This window comes from Dipodomys merriami, unplaced genomic scaffold, assembly GCF_024711535.1.
Source record: "Dipodomys merriami isolate MVZ:Mamm:240054 unplaced genomic scaffold, mDipMer1.0.p SCAF_1, whole genome shotgun sequence".
NCBI classification, from domain to species: domain Eukaryota; kingdom Metazoa; phylum Chordata; class Mammalia; order Rodentia; family Heteromyidae; genus Dipodomys; species Dipodomys merriami.
The window spans coordinates 17,302,949-17,320,619 of record NW_027202270.1 but is presented as its reverse complement, the minus strand read 5'-3'; the positions used below and the strand labels follow the sequence as shown (position 1 = coordinate 17,320,619).

The following is a 17,671-nucleotide window of genomic DNA, read 5'->3' as shown; positions in this document are numbered from 1 at the left end:
CTGGACACGGACTCGGATTTTTCACATTCTAGAGACTCGGATTACCTCGCCCCCGAGACCAGTGGGCGGTGACGGTCACCTTCAAGTCGAGAGCGTTACTTTGCGGGCTGGGCACGGCTTCCTCGCCCACGACCTCCCCGCGAGCGCCGGACGCGAAGCCCCACTTCTCAGATAAGTTAGCATTACTCTCCTTCCCCAGGAGCAAACCACGGAAAGGCTAGGTTCGCGCCCTCGGGCCCAGGCGCCGCCCTCGGGCCCGCCCCGGCACGGGCGCCCCGGGCGGGCGAGCGGGCGGGCCGAGGCCCTCGGCGCTCCACCGCCCCGACTGTGGGCCGAGTCCTGGCCCTAACACGCAGCCGCAGAAGCTGCGTCGGGCGGCAGGAAGGGAGGCGACGCCCCCTGGACCGCGGCAGGAACCCGGCCCGCCTCCCCGCCCGCCGAGTCGCCCGAGCCCCAGAAGTGATGAGAGCCGCGGCCGAGGCCAGGTCACGCCGAAGCCGTTGCCCTTTTAAGGGGGAGCCTTGAAACGGCGCCCGGGTTCCATGTTTGCATCCGCCTCGCGGGGAGGAAACTCCATGTTGTAACAAAGTTTCCTCCGTGCCCCCTCCCTCCCCCTCCCCCTTAGAACCTGGCTCCCCTCCCCTCCGAAGCTCGCGGGGATCCCTCCCTCCCAACCCTCCCCTCCCCCCCGCGCCCCGATTCCGGCCCGAGCCGGGGGGGAGGCCGGGCGCCCGGGCCAGAGTCCGGCCGGAGCGGAGCGCGCCCGGCCCCATGGACAGCTCGGCCGTCATTACTCAGATCAGCAAGGAGGAGGCGCGGGGCCCGCTGCGGGGCAAAGGTACCGGGGCGGCGGGGAGGGGGCCGCGGCCCGCGGCCCGCACAGCGGGAGGGGAGGAGGCCGGGGGCCGGGATCTTTCCCCGCGCTGCCGCCGCCACCGCCGCCGCCGCCGCCCGGGGCGCCCTCCGGGGCTGGGCCGAATCCCCAGCCCCAGGGAGCCGGGAGAGTTTGAACTCCTGGAGTCTCTGAGGCTGGGCGGGGCCAGGCGCGTCTAGAGCTCTTAGGTGTGTTGGGTGGAGAAACTGAGGCAGGGGTGAAAGAAAGGGGCTCCGGGCTGGCGGTGCCCGGGCGTCGCCCCCTCCCCCCATTGGCGCCAAGGGGGCTGGAGTTGGGGGGTGAGGGCCGCCTTCGGGCCCCCTCGGGGCTGGGGTCCGGCCGGCCTGGGGAAGGGGCTCGCGGTGACAGCGGGCTGCGGCGGCTTGGCGGGATCTCCCGCCAACACACGGCCACGCTCCTGCCAACTCGCGCGTCACGGGCGGAGACGCAGAGCCCCAGTGTGTGTGTGGGGGGAGCAGCACTTTTCAACAGTCGCCTGGGCTCCCACGGCGAGAACCCAGAGTCGGGGCGGGCTCGCGGGCCCCGGCTGCGGGCGCCAGGGCGCGGGGCCTGTGCACACTCGCACGGTCCCGCCGAGCCGACGCCCCTGGGGCCAGCCTTGTTGTCCCGTCCCCTCCCCCCCATCATCTCGGTGCGGTCTTCACGGCCTGGAAGACCTCCCAGACCTGCCCTCCTTCCGCTCGGGCCTAGCTCCGCTGGGGGCTCGGGGGCCGAGGTGGCGCGGGGCGGTGGAGAGGGTCTGTCAATCAGCACTCCCCTGCCAGGCCGCAGGTGGGAGGTCTGGGCGGGCGAGCACGGGGGCGGGGCTGACAGATGGCTCCGGGACACTGGGCCCTCACCTTAGGACTACACCTCCTGTCTGGCCCTGCCTCCCGGAGGACTTTGGACCCCCGGGGTAGACCGGATGGAGGTGGAGTGGGAGTGGACGGCGGGGCCCCGGGCCCTGGCCCTCCTGAGCTGGGACTGGTCTGGTGAGGTAGAGTCAGGTGATGAAGGCCTGAGGTGGGGGGGAAATTATCTATCTCCCTGGTCCAGGCTGATCACTCCATAAAGCACACTGGGCTTTCCTGACCCTGAGCTGCAGGGGACCTGGAGCAAAGCCTAGGTTAAGGGGCAGGGGCATTCCAGGGAAGTGCAAGGCCCACCGTACGTGTGTGTGTGTGTGCGTGCCCGTCCCCTTGACCCAAGAGCATTGCAAGATCTGTGGTCCCTACTCCAGGGTTCGCACCTGGACGCATGTGTGTTGCACACCTCTGCAGACCCCCTCCTCAATTTGGGCCTCCTTTCTTCAGGTGACCAGAAGTCAGCTGCTTCCCAGAAGCTCCGGAATAGGGGCTTCCTCCACTCGCTCTTCTGCTGTGTGTGCCGAGATGACGGGGAGGCCCTCCCTGCCCATAGTGGAGCTCCCCTGCTTGTGGAGGAGAATGGCACCATCCCCAAGGTGCGTGGTGACAGCCAGGGGCTTGGGGGAGGGGTCTCCGCGCTAAGCTTTTCCGCCCTTCCTTCAGAGGGTTGAGGGGAGGGGCATCAGCCTCACCCAGCCAAGCACTATCCCCTCTCTACCACCTCTGCCCACCCCCAAACGCTGCCCAGTTACAGAACTCTGAATGCTTCCCTCCTTGGAAGTGAGAGGGGGGCTCACAGAGCCAGGTGGCTCACCCCAGGCCCAGGGTTCATAGGGCCAAGGCTGGGCAGGGCATGGAATGTCTCATTGTCCCTAGTGGGTTCTCAGAGCCAGGGGAAAGAAGGGTGAGTAGGAGACACCCCAACCAGCCCCCCACTCCCCACAGCAGACCCCGGTCCAGTACCTGCTTCCTGAGGCCAAGGCCCAGGACTCAGATAAGATCTGCGTGGTCATCGACCTGGATGAGACCCTGGTACACAGCTCCTTCAAGGTAGGCCCTCCCCAGCAACCCTCAGCCCCAAGTCTGTGAGGGAGCCCTGTCCCGGGTAGGGAGGGAGGTCTCCGCTGGGCCCTGACCCCCTGGAGCTCCCCATCCCAGCTCCAGCAGATCTTTTCCCCCCCCACAGCCAGTGAACAACGCTGACTTCATCATCCCTGTGGAGATTGATGGGGTAGTCCACCAGGTGAGGGGCAGGGGGAGGAGGTGACGGGCGTGGTATTCACCCTCAAGACCCCAGGCTGCTTCTACCAACCCGGAGAGATCCCTAGATGGTACTTAGGTGGATGTGGAATATCCCCGGTCCAGAGAGGGTGTGAAACTTGCCCAAGGCTTACACAGAGCCCTAGTGATGTGGCCAGACTCCAGGCCTGTAGAGAGTGGGCTCCTCCTCTCAGTCCTGTCTTGCTGTACCCTCTTGCCCACCCCTGCCCGGGACCCAGTTCAAGTAATTCAGGATAGGTTGTGTGCTGTCCAGCCTGTTCTCCATTACTTGGCTCGGGGGCCGGTGCTCTGCAGCCTTGGGGTGAGGGGACAGATACAGGTTTCTTCGTTTGGCTGAGGCCAGCGTGGGGAAAGGAAATGGGAATTCGTGACCCACCTATGAGAGGGGGTCTGCACTGATGGGACTGGAAACTTCTTTTTATTCTTTTGGGAGGGTGGGTGGCAGGATGGCTGGCCAGGGGTGCGTATAGGGTCTGGACTAGCCTCCCTGGGCCTTGGCCTCTTCCAGCCCTCGTCACCCTCTCCCAGCCTGAGGGTCGGCAGCCCCCTCACTGGCTTACCCCCCAGGTCTATGTGCTGAAGCGGCCGCATGTGGATGAGTTTCTGCAGCGAATGGGCGAGCTCTTTGAGTGTGTGCTCTTCACGGCCAGCCTTGCCAAGGTAAGCCCTTCCCCCAGGGGCCTTCCCATTCCCATTCAGCACGCTGCCACCCAAAGCCCTGGGCTACTCCTGGCCCTGAGATGACCCACTTTCCACCCCTAGTACGCAGATCCAGTAGCTGACCTGCTGGACAAGTGGGGGGCCTTCCGGGCGCGGCTGTTTCGGGAATCCTGCGTCTTCCATCGGGGGAATTATGTCAAGGATCTGAGCAGGCTGGGGCGAGACCTTCGGCGGGTGCTCATCCTGGACAACTCCCCGGCCTCCTATGTCTTCCATCCTGACAATGCTGTGAGTGCACCGCAGACCCAGGGAAGGCTGAGGCTCAAGAGCAAGAGCCTGTGTAGGCTGCCTTGGTTTCTCCACCCGAGATGGAGCAGGGCTAGGAGACATGACCTGTCCATTGCTTTTACCTGCCTTCTCCCTTGTGCTTCACTTGTCATTCCATGCCTACTTGTGCATCTAGAATAACAAACAGCACAGTGCTCTGCACACAGTACCAAGTGTGCTGAAGGCTGACCTGGACACTATACAAACTGGGCTCCCCGCCCCCCCCCTTTCCTATTTCCCAGGTTCCAGTGGCCTCGTGGTTTGACAACATGAGTGATACAGAGCTCCATGACCTGCTACCCTTCTTCGAGCAGCTCAGCCGAGTGGACGATGTGTACTCAGTGCTCAGGCAGCCGAGGCCTGGGAGCTAGTGAGGTGCCATGGGGCCAGGACCCGCCCCTGCCTGAGGCCCACACCGCCTCCCATGAAGACTGTGGGTGCCACCTGTGCTCTGTTAAGAATATCTATGGGGTTGCACCACATTCACAGCCCCGGGGGAGCCGGTGTCTCCCCCACAGACCCCACTACGCTGCACCAAGGACAATGAGCCCCTGGGCATCCCCCCAAGTCAGTGCCTTCAAACCTCCTTTCTCCTTTTCAGGGGACTTGGAGGGCCCTGCCTGCTGCTCCTCTTTCTTTCTCATGCTGCCATGTTTCTCTACTGCCAAATCGGGCCCCTTAGCTCCAGCTGTTTTGGGGGATGGGCAGGGTTTCTGTTGCCTCTTGCCTCAAACCCCCAGCCTGGGAACCATGGACGCCAAGTGCCTTACATAGAGCTCCTCTGCCCCCTTCTCCCCACCAGCCCTGGAGCTGCCTACAGCTCACTGCAGAGTAGGCTGGCCTGGGATCAGCTGGCTCACCTCTCTTGGGACTGATAGCACCCCCCCCCACACACACACACCAGTTTCTGCAGGGAGTGGGGGAGAAAAGAGGAGTTCTGTTACCACTTATAAAAGTAACTGGGGTTCTATCTTCAAAATCCCAAAGTCCAGCTTCTCCAAGCTGATGGCAGGGCTCCGGCCCACATCACTTGAGCCCTGACTCCTTCTGCCTTAACTACCCCAAGGCCTTGGGACTTCGTTCCCCCAGCTTTTGTGGCCTGGGTGTGGGGGGGTAATAGGCAGGACCCTCTTGTGGTGCCATATATATATATGTATGTATATGTGTATATAGATTTTTAAGGGAAGGAGCGGGAAGGGTTGACAATGAGATGGCCCTCCCTCAACCTTCCTGGGCCCAGAAATTGGGGGGGGGGAGGGAAAGGATTTTTACATTTTTTAAACTGCTATTTTCTGAAAAGAACAAGCTAGGCCTAGGGGCTGCAGGCCTTGTCCTCTGTCCCTCACAGTCCCTTTATTATTATCATTAAAAAAAAAAAGTATATATTAATTGAGCACCTTCTGTGCCTGGCAAGGAGCTAGGCCCACCAGCTAAGGGAGTTGGGGGAATTTTTATCCTCTTAATTGGTGCCTCCCTCACCCACCCCGGACTTCACCTGTGCCTTTAAGGAATCTGCAGGAGATGGGAACGTTCTGTGGGGCTGGGGGGAGGGGGAGGTCTTCAGGAAGCCTGGCCAAGCTGTCTCCCTCCTTGGTGCCAAGCCACCCCCTACAGCCCCCTCGCCCCCTGCTGGCTGGGGGAAGCTCCCTGGACACCCTGCCTTCCAACTCTTGACTTCTCTGTTTCTAAAACCCCTCCGCACACATGCTGAGTCTGGAGGTGAAGGCCTTGGACTCTCCCCGGGGTCTAACGGTTAAGTGCCAAAGGGATGGGCGGGGAGAAGGGAGGGTTATGGCGGAGCGTTGGTTGGTGGGAACCTGGTGACCTTCCCGTTTTCAAGTGCCTTCTCGGACTCGAGAGCCTCACGTGTGTTACGAACTAAAAGAGAAAGCCGGACGCCCCCTATCTGCTCCTGTGGTTTTTGGGGGAAGGGGGAGGTGGCTGCACGGGGACTTGAACTGCTCTCCCCGAGGCGGGGCTGGAGGCAGGGGCTTCGAGGCCTGGGGCTCGTCGTGGGAGTGGGGCAGAGGGGAGCGGGCGGCTTCGGGGCGCGCCTGTGCATCCGGGGCGCTGCTGGCGTGCGCCCCTCCGCCTGGGCGCCCGGATCTGCAAAATGGAGACAGGCCCTCTTTGCAGACTTGCTTAAATACCTGGAGGCCGAGCACCAGGGTCCCTTCGCCGTACAGCGAAACGACGACGCCTCCCGTCCCTGGAATGCGCGCGGGGCGGGGCCGGCGGGAGGCCGCGCTCGACGGAGGCGGAAGGGCTCGGCCGGGCTGACGTGGGCGGATCTGGAGGCCGCTAGCTTGGGCGGTGCGTCCGCTCGGGGGATCCGCGGGCTGCTCGGGGAGGCTGGGCGTGGCCGGTGCCTGGGCGCCGCGCGACCCTATTGGTCGCGCCCCGCCCAGGCGCCGGCTCCGCCCCGCTTCCGGGCCCCGCCCACCTGAGGGGCCCGCGCGCTTCCTCTGCTGGGCGGGGCAGGAAGTGGCTTTCTGCCCCGCAGCTTTGCGCCCGCCTGGCGCCCGAGCTGACCGCTGGAGGGCTGGCTGTCCTCGCTGGGCTCCTCGGGCTTCGCCCTCCTCGGCTTGTGCATCCCTTGCATCAGGGTCTCTGGAGAGAGACTAGCTCCATCTACCCCAACTCTGAGAGTGGGAACTTTGTGACGCCCCTCCACGCGCAGGGCAGAAGGGGGGTGTGCGCATCCCAACGTTGATCTCTCCTAGCCCTTCCCCTGGTGACTCTAGCCCCAAGCTTCCTCGTACCCAAGTGTGGATCACCCCTAAATCTGGGCGCAGGGGGTATAACGAAGTCCTTTATCCCTCCCAGACCCTCACCCTTCACGATTTACTGGACAGAAAGCCTGGAAAGCACCCACCTGGGAACAGAGGCCCGCGTACCCTGGCTCCAGCTCCTAGTCTGAATCACACTGGGAAAGCCTTTGACAAGATCAGTTCCCAGGCTTGGGGCTGGCCCGCCCTTGGGGTCCTGCGCTATTTCCTGCTCTCTATGCAAACCCTGCTCACCTCAGATTTGCATCCCCAAGGCCCAGACACCCAGGGCACCCAGCTTCAGGGAGACCACAGGTTTCCTCAACGCCCGCCACCCACCCCGGATTAGACTCAACCACAAGTGTAGGTGCTACCCTGTGCCAGGCACGGTGCCAGAGCATGCTGCGCTCTGCTCTCAAGGAACTCATGCCCCAGTGCAATAATCGGATAAATTCAGGAGGGGGATGGTGTGGGGATAGATACATATATACTAATAACGGAGTAGTATTTCTCTAGGATGTTACTGATCCACTCTCGGGATGGTCTTTGAGGGTTGTTTTGTTGTTGTCCTTTTGGTAGGAACTGAGGCTTCCAAGTGGCCTTTTCACTTAAACCTTAGGTGACTCCTGAATGTGTTCATAACAGAAGCATGCTTAATTTAAAGAAAGACTCCGAAAAGAAAGATTTAAGAATATGAACATAAAACAGATATGAGCCAATGAACAATTTCAACAGCAGTTACAAGTGTTTTCCTCCCTTTTTTCCTCTCCTTCCCTCCCTCCCTCCTGTCTTTCCTCTTAGAAAAATGATTTGTTCTGTTTTGTTGTTGCTTTTTTTTTTTTTTTAACCGGGTTTCACTATGTAGCCCCGGCTGTACTCAAAGTCATTAGCTTCCTGCTTCAGTCTCCTGAATGTTGTTGTTGTTTCTTGGGTCCAGTCGTGGGGCCTGACCTCTGGACCTGGGCACTGTCCCTCAGCTCTTCAGCTCAAGGCTAGCGCTCTACCACTTGAGCCACAGCGCAACTTCCGGCTTTTTTCTTTTTGCTTATGTGGTGCTGAGGAATCGAACCCAGGGCCTCAGGCATGCAAGGCAAGCGCTCTACCACTGAGCCATCTTCCCAGCCCTTCAGTCTCCTGAATGTTGAGATATCAGGATTTTTGCCTGTGTTTCACACCTGTTAACATGCCCAATATTAGGGACTGGGATGTAGCTCACTGGTAGAGGGTTTGCCTGAGCCTAGGTTTCCACCCCCAACACTGAAAAAAGAAATTGATGCTATGTCATCAATCTCATAAATTGCTTATTCTCTGGTGGACTTCCTCATTCTTTATTGTGATTCCCTCAGTGGGATAATGTCCTTCCTGGCTTCTGTCTCCAGTTGATTTGTGATCTCCAGAACCTTAGTATGACCCACTGAGGTTCCAATACTGATGTGGGAGCCACACCCCCGTTACTGGAGCAGACAAGAGTACACAGACAAATGAGCCAAGTACTGAGAGGGAGTACTGAGGATGAGTACTGAGGGTGAGTCAGCCCTGGAGTTGCTGTCACTGCAGAGTGCTTTAATCTTGGAAAGTTAATAAATGAAGGAGGGCACTTAGAGACTTTCTGATCAGAGTCTGCTTAGTCTAATTAAGATTGAATCAGAATATACTCTGCAGTATCACCTTTGTGATCTGGTTTTCCTGATACCTGGTGACAATTTAACCTCCATAACCATAATTGGAAAAAGGACAAGCTCTCAATCAAATGACCAGTTCTAGAATTCATTGGCTTCTTGCAGTGCACACAAAATGGGATGAGCAGAAATAAGCAAAAGAAGTACATGAAAATATAGGCAAAAGTAGGCAAAAGAAGATGACTCAATGCTAGCCTTGAGCAAAAGAGCTCAGGACATTACCCAGGCCCTGATTTTAAGCCCCACAAATATTCAAACAAATAAAACCCTCAGCAAATCCAAAAGAAAGAAGGAAAGAAAGAGAGAAAGAAAGAAGAAAAAGAAAGGAAGGAAGGAAAGATAGATCAGGGGCTGGGAAGGTGGCTCAGTGGTAGAGCACTTCCTTGCATGCATGGGTTTGATTCCTCAGCACCACATAAGCAGAAAAAAAGAAAAAAAAAGCCAGAAGTGGTGCTATGGCTCAAGTGGTAGAGTGCTAACCTTGAGCTGAAGAGCTGAGGGACAGCACCCAGGCCCAGAGTTCAGGCCCCATGACCAGAAAAAAGAAAGAAAGAAAAATCACTCAAAATCAGAGTTCTGGTAATGAGCCAAACACTGGGTATCCATGGAATAAATTGTTCAAATGCCTGGGAGACCATTGCTTCCAGTGATACTAAAAAGGTCTGGAATGCTATCAAGTCACTGACGCGAGGACTCTTTACTGTGCAGAGCGCCCCCTGGCTAATGCTGGGGCAGTGACAACTTGATCAAAGTCAGTGAAATGTAAGTCAAATGACACTGAGAAGGTATTTCTCATTTGTATTCTCATAAGAATATTATCTCAACTTCCTGAGGTCAATTTAGGAGGGGATAATTCTGCTCACCAAGTATTTTTTGTTGTTGTTGGCTGTAGGGTTTGAACTCTGGGCCTGGGCACTGTCCCTGAGCTCTAGCTCAAAGCAAGCACTCTACCAATGGAGCCACAGGGCCACTTCCAGGTTAATTGGTGGTAAAAATCTCCTGGATGTTCCTGCTGGACTGGCTTTGAACCTTCATCTTCAGATCTCAGCCCCCTGAGTAGTGAGGATTACAGGTGTGAGCCACAGGTGCCTGGCTTTACCAACTATCTTGTTGGCATATCATTGTCCTGGTGGTTATCAACAAGCCATTTGATTCAGTTACAGTGAAAACCCAAAATGGAGTTAGTGCTATCAAAGCAGAATAAAAATATTTAGACCAAGTCAGATACTGGTGACTCAGACCTGTAATCCTCAGAAAGCTGAGATCTGAAGATCATAGTTCAAAGCCAGCCCAGGCATCAAAGTCCATGAGACTCTCATCTTCAATTACCCACCAGAAAACTAGAAGTAGAGATATGGCTCATAATGGTAGAGTACTAGCCTTGAGCAGAAAAGCTCAGGGAAAGCTCCCAGGCCCTCAGTTCAAGCCCATGGACAACAAAAACAACAACAAATATACCAGGTGCTGGTGATTCTTTGCTATAATCCTAGCTACTCAGGAGGCTGAGATTTGAGAGTAAGCTCAGGCTGGCTTAACCAACAAAAAGCCAGAACAAAAGGTATGGCTCAAGGCATGGCCAGCTGTGAGGAGAAAAAAAGCCTAGGCTAGAGTGCAAGGCCCTGAATTCTTTCTTTTCTTTTCTTTTTTTCTTTCTTTTTTTTTTGGGGGGGGGGTCTGTCATAGGGCTTGAACACTATCCCTCAGCTCTTCAGCTCAAGGCACAAGCGCTCTATTGCTTGAGCCACAGTGCCACTTTCAGTTTTCTAGTGGTTTATTGGAGATAAGAGTCTCATGGAGTTTCCTGCCTGGGCTGGCTTTGAACCATGATCCTCAGATCTCAGCCTCCTGAGTAGCTAGGATTACAGGCGTGAGCCACCAGCGCCCGGCAAGGCCCTGAATTCAAATGCTAGTACTGGCAAAAAAAAAAAAAAAACACTTTTCAAAAATACCTATTTTCTTCAGTTGACAAGAATCCTAGCACACCAAAGCACATCACAACGCTTAGTGTGGAGAAAGAAACAGGAACACATGATTTCAACGCTGGCATGTAATTGAGAGACCGTGGGAGGCAGGAAAGCAGGCAAGGATCTCCTCTCAGCCCCACAGGGCAGTCCAGGGGTGAGGTGGGGATTAGAAAATGGCTAGATGACGAAATTAGGCACAGAGGAGTTTGGAAAGAAGGCATCAAGGTAGCTTGAATAAGAATCTTCCACATGCACTGAGCAAAGCCTCAGTGGCCAGCCCCAGCAGGAAGGGTGGGAAGGGACAACACTGGCTTACCGGTGGGAAAAGATGGGAAAGGAGGCTGCAGAAGGAGGAGGGGCAGATAATCCCAACCTGTTGTTCCAACAGGGAGTGTACTTTTTCTTGAAGGCATTGGACACCACTGATGGACTATGAGAAGAGTAGGGGAAAACTTGGAGGTGCATATTGGAAATTAAGTCAGGAGAAAAGAGACAGGGGTCTTAATTGGGAAACCACAGTCACATCCTGAAGACGGAGGCTGAAAGCCTGAAGGAGGGCCCAGTCAGTGAAGAGAGAAGGGAGGAGGATGAGTGAGACAGAGGAGATAAGCTTGGCTGGAAATGTGGTTTGTCATTTTGGAAGGATGCAGGAAAGGGACAAGGGGGAGTTCAAGTCTGGCTCTGGAGATACCAGCCTCTAACTGAGCCCAGAATGGGGCAGTATTTTTTTTACTTGCTTGTCACACACACACACACACACACACACATACACACACACGAGCATACACATGTGTACACACACATGTACAGTAGAGAATGTAAGGAAACAGGCACCCAACACAATGCCGCTGACAGAAGTATAAACTGATACAACCTAGAGAGTGATTTGATAATATCAATCAAAAATGTTTTAAAGACCATGAGCTGGTGGCTCAGGCCTGTAATACTAGCTACTCAGGAAGCTGAGATCTGAGGATCGTGGTTTGAAGCCAGCCCAGGCAGGAAGTCTGTGAGACTCTTTCCAAGAAACTACTATGAAAAAGCCAGGAGTAGCACTGTGGCTCAAGTGGTAGAATACTAGCCTTGAGCAAAAGAAGCTCAGGGACAGACCCCAGATCTAGATTTCAAGCACCAGGACCAGAAAAAAATAATTTAATGCTGGGTGCTGGTAGCTCATTTCTGTAATCCTTAGGAGGATGAAATCTGAGGATCGTGGTTCAAAGACAGCCCAGGCAGGAAAGTCTGTGATACTCTAATCTCTAATTAACCATCAGAAAACCAGAAGTGGGGCTGTGGCTCAAAGTGGTAGAGTGAAAAAGCTCAGGGACAGGGCTAGGAATGTGGCTTAGTGCTATAGTGCTTGCCTAGCATGCATGAAGCCCTGGGTTCAATTCCTCAGTACCACATACACAGAAAAAGGCGGAAGTGGTGCTATGGCTCTAGTGGTAGAGTGCTAGCCTTGAGCAAAAAGAAGCTCAGGGATGGCGCTCAAGCCCTTAGATCAAGCTCCAGGACTGGCAAAAAAAAAAGTGTTCATTAGGCCAGGCACCACTGGCTTTCTCACACCTGTAATCCTAGCTACTCAAGAGGCTGAGATCCGAGGGTAGCATTTTGAAGCCATCCCAGGCAGGAAAGCCCATGAGACTTTATCTCCAAAAAACTACAAAAAACTGTGGCTCAAGCGGTAGTGCTAGCCTTGAGCAAAAGAAGCGCAGAGACCTCAGGGAGGCCCAGATTTCGAGCCCCAGGATGGGGAAACAACAAAAACAGTGTTCATAAATCATTGTTTCTAATAGCCAGACCAGTAATGGACTGGTCCCCCAGTAATGGACTGATAAATAGCCTTCCCATATCTACAGTAGAGAATGCTGTGTAGTCATGAAAAATAATAGAGGTGTAAGGAGGAGCAGGAACTATATGAGCGGATAGAGAAGAAGTGCCCAGTATGCTGTTAAAGGAACAAAGCAAGATTCACGTTAGTGACAGTGGTTTATTCCCACTAAGTAAATAAAAATGTTGGCACACCAGGTGCTGGTGGCTCATACCTGTAATCTTAGCTACTTAGGAAACTGAGATCTGAGGATTGGGGTTTGAAGCCAGCCCAGGAAGAAAAATCTGTGAGATTATCTCCAATGAACCAACATGAAGCTGGAAGTGGATATATGGTTCAAATGGCAGAGCATTAGTGAGGAGCAGGGAAAATTAAGCAAAATCAGGAGGCCTTGAGTTCAACTCCCAGTACTGGCATGTGTGAGCGCACATGCACACACACATACAAAACAGTAGAGACAAATATACATTCATAGATGTGGGTAATACTAGAGAGTGTAGCTGGGAGACTGTCATATAAGATGGCATAGGGAATGCATCTTATATGTGTTTGTATTTTGAATTATTTTATGAGGTATAGATGTATATATATATATATATATATATATATAAATTTAAAAAAATAGTCTGAGGAACACCTTGTTTCCTGAATATGATGTCTAAGACAGAAGTAATAAATTCTGTTTCTTCCCCTTAAACTTTTGTTACATGCCTATGATAAACCAGGCCCTTGGTTAGAGCAGTGAATACAACACTGAGAAAAAAATAGACATTAAAAAGGTAATTAGGGGGCTGGGAAGGTGGCTCAGGGATAGAGTGCTTGCCTTACACGCATAAGGTCTTGGTTCCACTCCTCAGCACTGTATAAGTAGAAAAAGCTGGAAGTGGTGCGTGGCTCAAATGGTAGACTGCTAGCCTTGAGCTGAAGAGTGAGGGACAGCGCCTAGACTCAGAGTTCAGGCCCCACAACCAACCAAAAATAAATAAATAAATAAATAAATAAATAAATAGGTAATTAGAAGCTGGGTGTGGTAGCTCACACCTGTAATCCTAGCTGAGAAGGAAGCTGAGATCAGAGGATCACAGTTCAAAGTCAGGAAAGGAAAGAAAGTCCATGACACTGATCTCTAATTAGCCACCAGAAAACTGGAAGTGTGCTGTGGCTCAAGTGTTAGAGTGCTCTCCCTGAGCTGAAGAGCTCAGGGACAGCACCTAGGCCCAGAGTTCAAGTCCCAAGACAGACAAAAACAAAAACAAAACAAAACAAAAAGGTAATTAGGTGGGGATGGGAGAGAAGAATTGGGAGACAGTGAGGGAAGGGGTGACATTGCCCAAAAAGAAATGTACTCTTGATCTGACAGTACCCAGGCCCAGAGTTCAAGCCCCCATATCTGTACACACACACACACACACACACACACACACACACACACACACCTAGTTACAAATGATTATTTCAAAAGAATTAAAAAGTGGTAAATAAAAAGTTTGTGCTGTCCATATCAAACTGTTACCCCAATATGATTTCTTCTTTTTGTTGTTTTCTGTTCTTTGTGGGTTTTTTTTTTTTTTTTTTTGCTGGTGCTAAGCCCGGCTGACTTCTTTGTTTTTATTGTTTTAACATCTATCTATTCTCTCTCTTTTCTCTGTCTCTTGCTTGCTCACTCAGTCTCTTGCTCCCACTATGTTGCTCAGGCTAGCCTAGAACTCCTGGGTTCAAGCCTCAGTTCTCCCCAATTGCTGAGTACCACAGGTGTTCCATGTAGACTCCAAGATGATTTTTAACTACAAAAAGAAAAATGTACCTTAAAAGTAACTGGGCACCAGTGGCTCACACCTGTAAACCTAGCTATCTGGAGAGTGAGATCTGAGGTCACAGTTTGAATCCAGCCTGGGTGGGAAAGTCCATGAGACTCTTATCTCCAATAAACTACTCAAAAAAAGCTGGAAGTGTAACTGTGGCTCAAGTGATAGAACACTAAAAAGCTTAGGGACAGTGTTCATGCCCTGAGTTCAAGCCCCAGGACTGGCATAAATAGAGGGTGAAGGAGGGAGGGAGGGAGGGAGAAGAGGCGGGAGGAGGAGGAAGAAGGAAGGAAGGAAGGAAGGAAGGAAGGAAGGAAGGAAGGAGAGAAGGAAAAGGAAAGAAAAGAAGAGAAAAAGAAAGAAAGAAAGAAAGAAAGAAAGAAAGAAAGAAAGAAAGGAAGGAAGGAAGGAAGGAAGGAAGGAAGGAAGGAAGAAAGAAAGAAAGAAAGAAAGAAAGAAAGAAAGAAAGAAAGAAAGAGAAAGAAAGAAAGAAAGAAAAGCCGGGCGCCAGTGGCTCACGCCTGTAATCCTAGCTATTCAGAAGGCTGAGATCTGAGGATCACGGTTCAAAGCCAGCCCGGGTAGGAAAGTCCATGAGACTCTTATCTCTAATAAACCACTAGAAAACCAGAAATGGTGCTGTGGCTCAAGCAGTAGAGCACTCGCCTTGAGCTGAAGAGCTCAGGGACAGTGCCCAAGCCCAGAGTTCAAGCCCCATGACTGACAAAAAAGAAAGAAAGAAAGAAAAGTACTGCTAGTCACCATTGTGACCAAGGTATCAGACTTCTGTAGTTTGTGCTGGGACAACTTGGTATTACGTGCCTCTATGCAATGTATGGACATCACTTTTGACTATGCTACTGAAAGACCAGAATAATCTGAAGACATCAGCATCTCCTGGGAGTGGTGACTAATTCAGAATCTCAGGCCTTACCCTGAACCTACTAAATCATAATGTGCATTTTACATAGCTGATGTGTAAGATAGTTCAGTTTGAGAAGTGCTGCTCTAGAAAGTATTCCTGTGGAATGTGTTTAACCAGAATCTGCTAGCTGTACCTTAGGCTTTCGAGAAATACAGGCAGAAAAGGAGCAAACTAAGTAACACCATAAGGAAAGACCAGGACAGATCTATAGTGTGGACATTCTACAGGCAGCTGTCTTTCTTTCTTTTTTTTTTTTGCTGGTCGTGGGCCTGAACTCTGGGCCAGGGCGCTGTCCCTCAGCTCTTCAGCTCAAGGCTAGCGCTCTACCACTTAAGCCACAGCACCACTTCCAGCTTTTTTTTTTTTTGCTTATGTGTTGCTATGGAATCGAACCCAGGGCCTCATGCATACAAGGCAAGCATTCTACCACTGAGCCACCTTCCTAGCCCCTCTTTCTTTTTTTTTTTTGTTGGTTATGGGGCTTGAACTCTGGGCCTGGGCACTATCCCTGAGCTCTTCAGCTCAAGGCGAGCACTCTACCACTTGAGCCACATACCACTTTTGGTTTTCTGGTGATTAATTGGAGATAAGAGCCTTCCAGATGTTCCTGCCCACTGGTTTTGAACCTTGATCTCAGATCTCAGCCTCCTAAATAGCTAGGTTTATAGGCATGAGCCACTGGTGCCCAGCTGACAACGGTCTTTTGATTCAGATAAGCTAGTGTCCTGAGGAAAATGGGAAAGGCCTCTCCTAGATCAAAAAGTACGGAAGTGACATGAGAACAGAAAATGCTTAATCTTGCTTTGATCCTCTATTAACAAAATCAGCTATTACAGTCCTTGCAGAGCTAAGTGGAATAAAGTGACTATAAGCTGGATAGAGGAGGACATTACAATAATTGTTTGAGCTGAGCCCTGGTGGCTCATGCCTGTAATCCTAGCTCTCAGGAAGCTGAGACTTGGAAGATTGTGGTTCAAAACAAGCCTGGAGCTGGGAATGTGGCTTAGTGGTAGAGTGCTTGCTTAGCATGCATGAAGCCCTGGGTTCGATTCCTTAGTACCACATAAACAGAAAAGGCTAGAAGTTGCACTGTGGCTCAGGTGGTAGAGCATAGCCTTAAGCAAAAAGAAGCTCAGGGTCAGTTCCCAGACCTGAGTTCAAGTGGTGCAGTGGTTCAAGTGGTAGAGCACTAGCCTTGAGCTGAAGAGCTGAGGGACAGCGCCCAGGCCCAGAGTTCAGGCCCACAACTGACCAAAAAAAAAAAAAAAAGAAAGAAATTGTATAATTATATACATATACTACACACACATAGCCTGTGTACTGGAAAGTGATTTGAGATATACCAAATGAAATTCTAGCAATGATCTTGGGTTGGTTATCGCTCCTTGAATTATAGGTGAGCTTTTTTTTTTTTTTTGGTTGGTGTGGGGCTTGAAATCTGGGCCTGGGCGCTGTCCCTCAGCTCTTCAGCTCAAGGCTAGTGTTCTACCACTGAAGGCACAGAACCACTTCCAGTTTTCTTATCTTGGAGATAAGAGTATCTTGGACTTTCCTTCCCAGGTTAGCTTTGAACTGTGATCCTCACAGCTCAGCCTCCTGAGTAGCTAGGATTGCAGGTGTGAGCCACCAGTGCCCGGCTTACAGGTGAGCTTTTGCTTTGCTGTTTGCTTGCCTATGTAATTGAGAGAATATATCTCCTTTTTATCCACAAAGAAATCGCATTACATTGTTTTTAAAAACGAAATTACACCTGCAGTATATCTACTTCCCAAACTAGAATACTGTAGTATGCACCAGCGCATACTCTGCACTCACACCACACACCCAGCACATGAACGTGTGTATGTACACATGCTCACTTTTGGTTTCTATAACTCTGTGGAGGGTGTGGTCAGCAGCAGGACTGCCCTCTCCAACCCACTTCACCTCACCCTCCTAAGGACCAGGGTTCAGAAGTGATAGAATTGCGGCAGGTTGAGGGGCAGCTGCCCCTAGTGCTGAGTTTGTGCCCAAAGCCCGTGTGTGAACTAGACTTACACCGGTGAGGGCCACAGCGCTTCCCTTCCTAAAGCAGATGGACCCCCAGGTCCAGGGGTGGGAGATGGAACGCCTTGGCTCCTGGGACAGGGTGGAAGAGCAGAGTCCAAACGCACCAGTTTATGGTAACTCATAAAAATTCCAGGTGGAGCCTGTGCCCCTGAGGGGGGAGGACAGGAAGAGCATTTGCCTCACTGAGTGAGGGTCATACAGCGAAGAAGAGGTGCCAGGATCCCCTTCGGTTCTAGAGGGGCCCCAAGGTTCAATCCCAGCCTTGCCTTCCTGGGTTCAGGACTTCTAGAGCTGAGACTTTCTTTTCCCCATGTGTCCCCAAGGCTGAAGGGAGGAGAGCTGCGTCCTCTCTGGGTGAGCAAGAGGACCACTCCAAGTGCCCATATCCTTCCCTGGTGGGTGCTGTGCACCTGCAGATAGGGAGGACCCCAGCCCGAGGGGGAATTACACCTCATTCCTGGGGGTTCACTCGGGAACCAAGGGTGGGGCACATCAGCTCTGGCTGTCAGGCTATCCCTGGGCTCTGGGCTCCCAGGGACCTGACTGGGCACCTGCCTCCCCACCCCCACCCCCCCATTCTCTCTCTCTAGGGCCCTATCTTCCCTTATATGGTGATGGCAGTTCCTCCAAGGGGGGGGGGGT

At 52.7% G+C, this 17,671-nt stretch overlaps 1 protein-coding gene across 4 annotated transcripts; it reads left to right on the top strand.

The window, feature by feature from the left end:
- Nucleotides 1-30: 30 nt before the first annotated feature.
- On the top strand, nt 31-5,913 carry Ctdsp1 (CTD small phosphatase 1). Of its 4 annotated transcripts, none has more exons than XM_070017260.1 (7): nt 31-838; nt 2,188-2,336; nt 2,686-2,790; nt 2,927-2,983; nt 3,589-3,681; nt 3,784-3,969; nt 4,251-5,913. In XM_070017260.1, exons 1-7 carry the CDS (start codon nt 772-774, stop codon nt 4,377-4,379), a joined length of 786 nt encoding a protein of 261 aa, XP_069873361.1. In that variant the 5' UTR covers nt 31-771; the 3' UTR covers nt 4,380-5,913. The 4 variants fall into 4 exon arrangements, with proteins under 4 accessions (XP_069873361.1, XP_069873371.1, XP_069873342.1 ...); XM_070017270.1 differs by having other exon boundaries at nt 36-838; nt 2,689-2,790; XM_070017241.1 differs by lacking the exon at nt 31-838 and adding an exon at nt 1,755-1,881.
- Nucleotides 5,914-17,671: the final 11,758 nt, after the last annotated feature.